General features: G+C 28.7%; 1 protein-coding gene, 1 long non-coding RNA gene and 1 pseudogene across 5 annotated transcripts; all 3 read right to left on the bottom strand.

The window, feature by feature from the left end:
• Nucleotides 1-301: 301 nt before the first annotated feature.
• LOC131595461 (uncharacterized) lies at nucleotides 302-925 on the bottom strand. Its single transcript, XM_058867808.1, has one exon. The coding sequence runs from the start codon at nucleotides 923-925 to the stop codon at nucleotides 302-304; it is 624 nt and encodes a 207-aa protein (XP_058723791.1).
• Nucleotides 926-5147: 4222 nt separating this feature from the next.
• LOC131595437 (pentatricopeptide repeat-containing protein At2g17033-like) lies at nucleotides 5148-6948 on the bottom strand (annotated as a pseudogene).
• A 730-nt stretch (nucleotides 6949-7678) lies between these two features.
• Nucleotides 7679-11556, bottom strand: LOC131598740 (uncharacterized). Of its 4 annotated transcripts, XR_009282383.1 has the most exons (12): nucleotides 11083-11556; nucleotides 10682-10826; nucleotides 10455-10600; nucleotides 10225-10311; nucleotides 9780-9917; nucleotides 9637-9666; nucleotides 9323-9401; nucleotides 9139-9217; nucleotides 8852-8939; nucleotides 8650-8729; nucleotides 8270-8404; nucleotides 7679-8179 (listed from the first exon to the last, which is right to left on the bottom strand). It is a non-coding gene; the product is annotated as an uncharacterized LOC131598740 (long non-coding RNA). The 4 variants fall into 4 exon arrangements; XR_009282382.1 differs by lacking the exon at nucleotides 9637-9666 and having other exon boundaries at nucleotides 9323-9406; XR_009282380.1 differs by lacking the exon at nucleotides 9637-9666.
• Nucleotides 11557-11850: the final 294 nt, after the last annotated feature.

Raw genomic sequence — 11850 nt, 5'->3', positions numbered from 1 at the left:
ATAAATATAATATATATATATATATATATATATATATATATATAATCAATCATAATAATAATAATAAATATATAATATAAATAATATAATATTTTGACAATAATATTAATAATAATAATAACTTAAATAATATATATATATATATATATAATGAAATTTATTAAATTAATAATAATTGTATAATATTACCATTTTCAAATTTTTTTTGGAGCAATATGAACTTTTATTAATCCAAAAACTTGTAATACAATCCGATCCCAAGGATCCAGGAAACAAGACTAACAATTATTTCTCAAGACACCTAAATAATACCAAGGCTTTCTATGTTGATATGTTTGGCTAGACTTCTATAACCTATGCATCTTAAAGCTATGACTTCCTTTATCTTTCTTGTAATTGTATCATCCAAAGTGTGTTGCTTGAAGATCACATCGTTGTGCATCCTCCAGATGGCATATACAGTCTCAGCAACAACAGCTTTCAAGAGGACTCTTCTCCATCCCTTTTTGTTTGCTTCAGCAGTTAACCAAATTTGCTCAAGCATCCAATGATCAGGGCTCCTGTGATACCCGATCCACCCTAATATATTTTTCCAGATTCCATTCGTAATTCTGCATTGAAACATAAGATGGTCCACCGTTTCTTCCTCAGAGCAGAAAACGCATCTAGGATCAACATTAATGCCATACCTGATCAGCCTATCTTTTGTCTTAATTCGCCCCCTGAAAGTGAGCCACAAAATGAACACTGCTCGAGGTCTCGCATAGTTGGTGAAGAAAATCTTCCTCCAGCTCATTTGATCTAGTCCTCCTCGTATTTCTTGATATAGCTTTGATGTACTAAACATGTCCCTTTGGCTAGTAGCAGTTTGCCAATACTGAGTATGTTGCACTTGTTCCCTCACTTTTAGTATTCTCTTTATCATCCATGATCAATTGTGAGGGTGTTGCCACTGCATTACATCTTGGTTCTTCAGGTAATAGGCATTCAGCCATCGCACCCAAAGTTTGTCCGCCTTTGATTGTACATTCCAAAGGAGCTTTGCAATTGTGGTTGTATTTCACCTGCACAGGTCAGTGACATTCAGTCCTCCAGCATTCTTTGGTGTGCATATGCTATCCCAAGCTACAGGAGCCTTGAAACTCCTCTCCTCTTTGCCACTCCACAGGAAATTTCTACACAGCCCTTCAATATGGTGGATGACCTTCTTGGGCAGAGGGAACACATGCATCCAATAAGAAGGGATAGAAAACAAAACACTCTTTATTAATTGACATCTTCCTGCAAAACACTCTTTATACCATTTTCAATTTTATATAAATAAATATTATAAAATATAAATATATATATATATATATATATATATATATATATATATATATATATATATATTACCATTTTCAATTTTATATAATTCAACATTTCAATTTAATTATAAATATATTAAATTATTATAACAAAGTAGTTAAAAATTAAAACTATCCAAAATCTTGACAACATTTCATATTAATAATTAGTTGACAACATATTTAAATTAAATTAAATCATTAAAAACTCAAGGATTTCATTCACTACATGATAAATTAGTAAAATAAACTTTATCTTTGATTTTATTGAAATTTGACTTTCTAAATAATTTAACTCAAATTTATATTTATAAATATAAAAACGTTCAATTTTTAAAATCTTCATTTTATATTTCGATTAATTTTATCATAATTAAATATTATTTTCCTGTTATCATTTAATTATAATTAAATATTAAATATTATTTTCATGTTATATTATAGAAAAATTATTATTATATTTCAATTATTATTATAACAATAATTATTTTTATTGCAATTGCTAAATATTAAATTAATAACAATTAATATTATATTTCTTAATAGTTATATTATATTAAAAATAATTATTAGTATCTTTCAATTACTATTATAGTAATAGTTTAACTCAAATTTATACTTATTAATATCAAAATGTTTATTTTTAAAATCTTGATTTCTTAGTTACAATACTTTTATCATAATGCATACATTAATTAAATATTATTTTTGTCCTGTCGTTTAATTATAATTAAATTAAATATTATTTTCATGTTATATTATAAAAAAATATTATTAGTATATTTCATTAGTATTATAACAATAATAATTATTTTTATTGCAGTTACTAAACATTAAATTAAAAACAATTATTAATATATTTTATAATGGTTATATTATATCAAAATAATTATTAGTATATTTCGGTTACTATCTTAATAATTATTATTCTTATTGTAGTTACTAAATATTAAATTAATAACTTTTATTATTTATTTCATTATCCATGAAAATAAGCAAACGGTCCATTAACTTTCATCGTTCTATATAAAAATATAAACAAAATGTCCATAAAAAATTTACTAGAAAGAATGTCTCTATAAAACATTTCCCCACAATATTGATAATAATTCTGTTTCGATTATTTTATTTTAATTTTTTATTAATTAACTACACAAATATTTAAATTTTTTATTTATTTGACGTTATAAATATATATAAATTACTTAAATAATATTTTTATAAAAATATTCATATGATTTTAAATTAAAATGTTATTATATAGAGTAAATACAATATATAAATTTAATAATTCAAAAATGTTTTTAATTGAATAAATATAAAGATATAACTCATACATAATTTTACTATTTTTTCTTTTTATTTTATAACTCCTATCATTTAACTATATTCATTCACTCACTTATTGTCTTGATATAAACTTTAACTAACAATTTATTTAATTAGTTTTTTTATTATTTTATTCATAATCATGTGTATATAAATGTGTTATACTGAATTGTCATCATTTGATATATATTTTTTTAGACTTTATATTCAGAATAATGAATAGAATAATAATAAATTAAAAATAATAAATAACTTGAAATTCCTGAAAAAGGAATAGTCAAGATAGTGAAAGGTTAAAGGTAAATAGGAAATATAATATGGGTAATGCTAACGAGTGCTCTGGGGGCACTGGTTAAAAGATTAAAAAGGTAAGTTGTGCATTGTTTAATAAAGTAAAAAGATATGTTTTTACTCAAAATATATGTATTAAATGCATTAAAAATATAAATAATTACCTTTTTTAAAGAAAATTAGGTGTATTCAATGCATTGAATTTAGAATATTTTCTTAATTTGGAATGCTTAACCAGTGCTCTTGGGGCACTCGTTAGCATGACCCATAAAATATTACAAAAATAATAATTTAAAAGTAGAATTAATGAAATAAGTATATAAATATAAATATATCACATAAATATTTGAACATTTTCTTCTATTTTATAACTGTCATTATTTAATTAGAACCATTCACTCACTTATTACAATGATATGAATTGTAATTAATAATTTGATTGACTATTATTTTAATTATTAATTATTATTCTATTCATAATCATGTGTCTATAAATACTGGATATTGAGCTTTCACAATTTTCTACAAACAAAATCTTTGGTGGTGTTCTTTGATTTTTTTTATTATATTACCTCTATTTTTTAATTTTTTAATTGATATAACTTTTGTTAGTTTACTAGTCTAACTTTCTTTATAACTATTTATTGTCGTGTTTGAAGATGATTTTTTTTTTTTAATATGTGAATTACAAGAAGATGATACAATTTTATTACAATATTGTTGTTTAGGAAGTCTATGAAATATAAGTACATCTCTTTGGTCCACTTCTTTTTATTGATATAATTTGTGTAAGTTTGTTATTCTACTTTTCTTTGTTATTTTTTATATTGATTAATAGGAATATGACTTCTTTTTTTATATTGGTTAATAGGGATATGACTTTTTTTTATTTATGGTAACTGGTGCATTATTACTGCGATGATTATTGCCTGTTTATATGTGGATGATTTAATTTATACTGGAAATGATAGTGCCATGGTTCTACATAAATAATCAGCGACAGGTTCACCTGTTTTCATTCGCAAAGTTTCGAATTCTGTTCGAAGTGCCTGCAATTGCACACGCTTTGCCCTTGCATTTCCCATATACCTTCTTTTCATAGAGTCCCAAATCTGCTTGGAGGAGTCTTTGCAAAGAATCGTCTCCAAGGTTGCTCGATCGATGGCTTGAAAAAGGTAATTCTTTGCCTTCAAATCCTTTAACTTCAAGGCTTCTCTTTTTGTTTTTTGTGCATTAGTCAATGCAGCTTCATCTCCTATCTCTGGTAATCCAGATTCCACAACCTGCCAATACTCACATAAATACATGTCTTAAACCCTAATATTGGAATCACCTAAAATTCTTCTTTTTATTTATATAATTTTTGTAAGTTTGTTATTCTACCTTTCTTTCTCATTTTTTTATTGGTTGATAAAAATATGTCTATTTTTTATATTAACTAGGAGAGTAAATACACCATCACTTATCCCATTTCTATTACATTAGTATGTTATTATTGTATTTATTAATAATGAGTTCACTACAAGTATTATACCCAATAAAAATATACTCTTATACACTATTATTGTATTCAAAATAACTTTTGATAATTTTTTATCCTAAACTTTTTTAAAGCAATTATCCTATACTAATAAAAAAAACTTGCTATATTTATACACATATGGAATAAAAAATTTATATTTAAACTTTTATGTTATCTTTCATTTTCTGACTCTTTAATTTTTCAGTGGACAATATCTTAAGTCTTTTTATTATAACAAAATTGATTAATTAAAATTCTTACTTTTTCTTACACAAGAGAAAATCATTAAGAATTAAGTATGACTAATTTTTACTTATTTTATATATTGTTTAATTAGTTATAAAATAATATTTAAAAATTTAATTTAAAATAATTTTAAAAATTCCCAAATATTCATTACGCATATTTGATTTTTTATAATGGGTTAAATACCTTTTACCCCCCTGCCAAACAAGCGAGATTTGGTTTTGCCCCCTTTAAAAAAAAAATTTGTCGCGCAGACCTTACCAAATGCAGATTCCAGCCATTTAAACCTTTTACCATGTTTTGACCTAGAACACCAGGTTGCCATCCTACATGTCTGTTACCAATGCTATTTTTTTTAACCAATTGCCACGCTGGCACATCATCATCTTAATTTCATGTTTAACATCATCATCATCATCATCATATATAGTAGCAAAATCATTGCTTTGTCAATTCACATAACCAAATTTTAACAGCTTTACCTTTCGCAACAAAGCAACCATCTTTCTTCCTATCAATCCTAAGAGGACCTTTCATCTTCACCATCATCTCCTTAACCAATGCTTTAACCGGTGATTCTCCTCTGACACTGATATGCTTTCCAACCCCACACCATTACCTCTTCAAAAATCGCACAACACGAAAGTAACTCCTTAATCACCATAGCTTCTCCTCCAACCAAACACTCGTTCAACAGCTCTTCTATCGACAACGGCAACTCATTCAACTCCACAACCTTCCTCATCATCGTCAGACAAGAATTAGACACAGAATTATAAGTTCTTATAGAGAACGGAACACCAGAATTCCTCATTCGTCTAAGCCAAGAAACCATTTTCAAATGCTCCCCATGAACTCCGTAAGTCGAAAGAACCATATTGTAACAAACAGTATCCATAAGAAATCCATTTTTCTCCATTTCATCAACAACTCTAACCATATCCTGAAACAGACCCAATCTTCCGTATCCATATATAATAGACTTGAATTCAAAAGAAGACGGTTGAATTTGAATTATATCCCCACCAGGACCACCATCTGTTTGTTTAAAATCCTGAATGAGATTCTCAGCCTCACGAGGCTTATCCATTACACATAATCCAGTAACCATGGATTCATAAGCTCTGCGTTTGACGTAAAGAGAAGAGGAAGTGTGAAGAAGGTTGTTGAGATAAGAATAAGCGGAATGGAAGCCGGTTTGAGAAGCGCGTTTGGAGTGTGAGTCTAATAGTTTAGAGTAGAAGAGAACAAGGTCACGTTCTCGATTGTTGAGAATTGAAATAGTTTGGGAGAATAGGGTTTGGGATTCGGTGTGGAGTTGGAGTTTATGGAGAAGGGAAATGAGGTCCGCGGTGATGGTGGGGTTGGATGTGAACCATGGTGATTTGGGAAGAAAAGATTGGGAAAGAGAGACTTACAGGGAAGAAAAGATTGGGAAAGAGAGACTTATAGGGAGGGCGAAAGAAGAGAGGTTGTTGTTGTTGTGGGTGGTGGGAGAGAGGAGGTGAGTGAGAGGAGGAGAGTAGTACGGATTTTGAGGAGATAAGATGAGAAAGAAGGGGGAAAAAGATGATGATGTGCCAGCGTGGCAATTGGTTAAAAAAAAATAGCATTGGTAACAGACACGTAGGATGGCAACCTGGTGTTCTAGGTCAAAACATGGTAAAAGGTTTAAATGGCTGGAATCTGCATTAGGTAAGGTCTGCGCGACAAATTTTTTTTTTAAAGGGGGCAAAACCAAATCTCGCTTGTTTGGCAGGGGGGTAAAAGGTATTTAACCCTTTTATAATTAATATAAATACAATGCGGAAAATTAAATTTATCAAAAAAAGTATTAGTTATCTCAAGTTTTAAAATTAATATTAAACTTAATTACATATCAATATTTTAAAATTTATTTATTCATTGAATTATATTTATAAAAAAATATTAAGAATAAATTTAAATTAGTATTTAATAAAAACCGTAGTTCCTACTATACCTTTTGTTGACTCTATATTAATATTTAAAAATAATAATAATAATAATAATAATAATAATAATATAGATAATAACAATAATAAAAATAATTCAAATATATAATTTACAAATTACTTAACAATTTTATTTTATTTTATTTATATAAATTATTATCTACACGTACTATATTAATTTTTAAGAGTCAATTTAAATAAAGATTTTAAGTTTTTTAATATTTACACAATAAGAAAGCATATAAGTTAAATCTATTTATCTCTTTTTAAAGAATTAAATTTTTTTAAGTAATAAAATAATAACTCCTAAATAATAATTTTTTAAATTCTTAAAATTTAACATATTCTCAAATATTATTCTAAACTCATATATAATAATTATTCAAATAAATTTATTAAATATTTTTTATATACATAATCAATTGATCCTCTATATTATTCTTAAAATTCACCTTTTTCTTAAATATGTGTTTATAAAACTACATAGAATAATTACTGAAATAAAATTATTTAAAAAATATTCCACAAAAAAAATACTAATTTAAAATTTTGATAAATTTAAAATTTCATAATCAACGCCAATAATATATTATACGTTAACCGCGCAACGCGCGGGTTATATACTAGTTAAGTATAAATGGAAATAAATTGGATGCATCATTCGGTATCAATTAAAAACCTAATGAATAAAAATCAAATTAATAAGAATTAGGCAAGGGAGGAGATATAAAATTATCTGGAATTGAATGTATATTATTAAATTTTTTTAAAAAGTTGAAATTATTGATGAACGAAAATATTAAACTCTAAAATACTTTTGTTTATATATATGCCACTAAGCATTCATAAAAAATAAATAAGGTTCAACATATTCAATCTAAAAATATAAATTAACTGTGTTTTTAGGTGAACTTTTTAAACAACAAAAAATAGAATGGCATTAAAACATAGACATAATAAAGAAAGCCCAATCCAATACATTGCAAAATTACATTTTAGAAGCTTTTGTGAACTGCATAAACAACATAAAACACAAATCCATAAAAGACCTCTACATAGACAATAATAAGATCTCTATAAGATCTCTCGGTCAAAACAAACTCAGCCAATTACAACACTAATAAGATATTTATATTTATATAGGAAATAAAATAAATGACATATATAGTCTCCCTTTTGACTAACACTCACAACAGACATCTTACTCAAGGGCCAAACTGGGATGAACAATTGCTACATACCGCAGAAATTTGAAACAGCTTCCAAAACCACTGCTGAAGACACATGGTGAGTGATCTTAAAATATGGTTATATATCCCAGGCTTCAATTTGATCATCCTTTTGCAATGCATATACCACATAGCAAATATCAGGACAAACATGCAAAATGTTATGCATGCTATCCCCATATGCTTTCTGTAAAATAGGAATTTCTGGTTGGACCTCTCCGCCGCACAAATAATCACATGCACCTACAAGTCATTAATATCATACAAACCTACTTAAATGTCAATTAGATAATAGATAGTCCTAATTGTTGTTATATGTAAGGATAGACATACTTCTACCAAGTCGCAAGTTGGTGTACGTTATTCACACTGTATATTCGAACAACTCGTTCACACCGTATAACACGAAGCGTGAATTTGAAATGACTTCTATAATATTGTTCATTCATTTGAGGTTTTCTCACAGATCTGAATAGAAATAAATAGAAAAAGGTCAAATTTTCCATCCAAAACCAAAGTGTGCTAACTTCTTTATCTTACATTACTTCAAGAAGTAATGAAATATGATCATATTTTACTCTAGAGACAACATTCTTAATAGTATCAACTAAAATCCACTAACCACCATGATGTGTTCATTTTATCAACACCATGAGCAACTACAAAAGATCATAAAAATATTCCAGCATACCCAGTGTAGCATCAATACTAACCTGAGGTAGATATTATGTGACAATCATCATTGGAGTGCTTTTTGTCACGGCACCCAAAAATTGGATGACATTTAGACGCCCTGCTTTTTGAAGTAATGTAACCTCTTTGTGAAATGCCTTTCTTAGAGACATGGGAATACATATTGTAAATTGAATACGTATGAATAAAACAACAGATTGCATAATTACTAATTAGACTCACACTTTATCATCATCAGTGAATACTTCCTCTCCAAAGAGTTTTAACAGCTACTTGAATTCCACCCCCATAATGCACTTTGTAAAGTTCCCTAAAATAACCGGATATAAAATATTCAGTCAAAAAGAGATAAATTGAACTCCAGTTCTGTCACATTATATAGTGTTGCGGCGAGTTAGGATTTGCATTCATTCAAGAAAATTCGTTGCCGAATATTTTTTGCAAACCAATTTTGAGATCAAGCCGAAACTGTAATTAACTGAATTTTAGGAAGGTAAAGTATTAATTACCTTGTGAATTTGTATACTCCACGTTTGCCCCAGAATCCATGAGAATGAAAATTATACCATATACATTGAAAACTGCAATCTACATATGCATATCAGAAATGAGTACATAAGAAGATGGCACAATTGTTACACAAAGAACCTAGTCAATGAGATTGCACTAAGACAAATCATCAATATACAATACCATTTCCTTGATTCTGCAGAGCAATAAAGCCCTGTATTTGGATCATAATAAATAGCCCAAACTGTTGTTGTATTTATACCTGGACTAATATAGAATTGATGTCAGATCGAGTTTTCAGCATAATTTTTTTATAAAAGAATGCATCAAGGAAAAGAAGAAAGGAGTTCTTATTCTAAATGAATGTTTGCAGCATTAAAACATAGGTAAATAAGGTAGATAATTTTATTGGAATTTAGATTCTTTAAAATTACATACAAAATGACATGTATATTTCACCATTTCAAAATTACAATGCCATGAGATGAATAACTCACTTGTGTGGGGAAATATCTTATAACATTGGCCTGGTTGCCTCTCCAAAATAGAATTCAAATTAATTTGTTATTATAAGATTCAAATTAACTTGTTATCATAATATTCAAATTAATTATTTGCCATGTAGCTTAGTTAAAATTACCTTGCGGCACAGAGGACATTTTTCTTTAGGATTCGAGGCCTTAAGTCCATCGACAATAGATACCGATGCAGCTGAGCAAGCACAGATGTAGCAGATTATATGACCATAAGTCAGAGATACTGGATCAAACACAGTGTCCTGTCATAAAAGAGACAACGATGAAGCAAACCATCCTCCCTCGAATTCGTAAGAATCTCAAACTGTTTCTCAACCTCAAACCATCCAACATTGTCATCCTCCCTCAACAACAACAGTTCTTGAAAGCATATCAAACTCAGAAACTAATATTTTAATATATATTTAATAGATTACTAAAAAATTCATGTCCATCTATATAATGACCTGGGTGATGATACCGATACCGCCCTTAGTGTCATCAATATATTGTAAACAAAAAATTAGCATAACTCAGACAAATCAATACAAACTCAGTGCTGGTTTTTACTTGAGCCAACTCCATCTTTTTCAGGAGAAAGATGGTTTGTAAAAGACACATCCTCAGTGCAAACCTTAAGCCATGGAAGCATTGGATCTGGAAAAAAAATGAGAACATCAAAACCCTCTTCATCACCACTTAGTAACAACAAAAAACTCCAGATCTAAAGAAGAAGATCCTCACATCATTTATGTGTCATGGTGAAGTAAATAATTGCATAAAATGAGATGAGTACATACTTGGAACACATCAACAACGACTGAATCATTGAGTTCCAGATGATAATGTCAATATTCATCAACAACTGCTTCATCTGGTCGGCCATCTTCATCCTCGGCTTCAACATAAGCTTACATTTATCACGATTCAAATCTTCACGAAGGACCTACATTCAAAGCTTTTGTTGATTTCCCATTTCTTTGATTTGAAACTATGTTTGTTAAGTTTTTGGGTGTGTTATTCATACATATATCAATTTCCGTCAGCCCCACAGAAACTTCCTTGCAGCTCCCGATAATAACTTATGTTACGAAACTAATGTATTTCTCTTTTGTTCAAAAAATAGCTCTACAATATTCTGTCCATCAAGCAGCTACTTAAACTTGAACATGCTTGTAACCAAACCAAAATATTAGTTCCAACACTAAAACAATTTATCATTTATTCAAACAAAAGATAAGCATTTCATCAAACAGTTTGTGGAAATTCTAAATCCGACAAACACACAAAAACTTGTAGTATATGAAAGTTATAGACTCACATAACTTTCCAGTATTTTAACCTTATTTTCACATAATCAAATAATCATAAGCAAGGAAACACAAACACAAACAAAAACCCAATACGATGTTGTTACATGTAACCCACCCATTTAGATTCTCAACAACACGTTGATATAACGATATAGATCAACCGGATCCAATTTCTCGAAACCTTCAAAAACAAAAAATATCTACAACATCATCGTCGGATTGTTACCCATGTAGCTTCTCAACAACTCGTTGATGAAACAATTTAGATCAACGAAATCCAATTTCTCAAAACCTGCAACAGCAACAACAACAAAATATCAACAACATCATCGTCGGTGTTTTGTAGATCTAAATAGAGGAGGAAAGGCGAAAGAAGCGGAAAACGGTGAGGAAAGAGATGAGAGAGATGAGAGAGGTGATATCAGAAAGAAAGACTGTTGTTATGTGATATTAGAAGTAGGTATGAGAAAGTGTAAACGATACGCATAAGAAAGGAGGGGCAGAGCCAGCGTGGGAAACCGTGAAATGGGAAAGAGGTTTGAAAAATCGGTTCACATGTGATGGAAAGGTAAGTCATCGTTGAAACAATATTGGTTAGTAGTACAAATTGAGAGTAAATTGTGTAATTTCATAATAAGTAGTAGTTGTATATTTATGAGAAGGGTAGAAAAAGACACAAAAAGTGGAAATTTGGGTTATGTGGCATTCAAAAGGAAAAAGGGTAAGAAGGGGTTTTTCAGAACCAAAAATCTTCTCATATGGTAGATTTGCTTTGAGAGAAAGACATATGCTTTTATTTTATTATGTAGTTTAGCATCGACACAAATTGATATATACAAAATCATAAATGTATTGATAAAAATATCACATGAATTTTTATTTT

The sequence above is a fragment of the Vicia villosa genome, linkage group LG4 (assembly GCF_029867415.1).
Source record: "Vicia villosa cultivar HV-30 ecotype Madison, WI linkage group LG4, Vvil1.0, whole genome shotgun sequence".
In the NCBI taxonomy this organism is placed as follows: Eukaryota; Viridiplantae; Streptophyta; class Magnoliopsida; order Fabales; family Fabaceae; genus Vicia; species Vicia villosa.
This window is presented reverse-complemented; position numbering and strand designations above follow the sequence as displayed.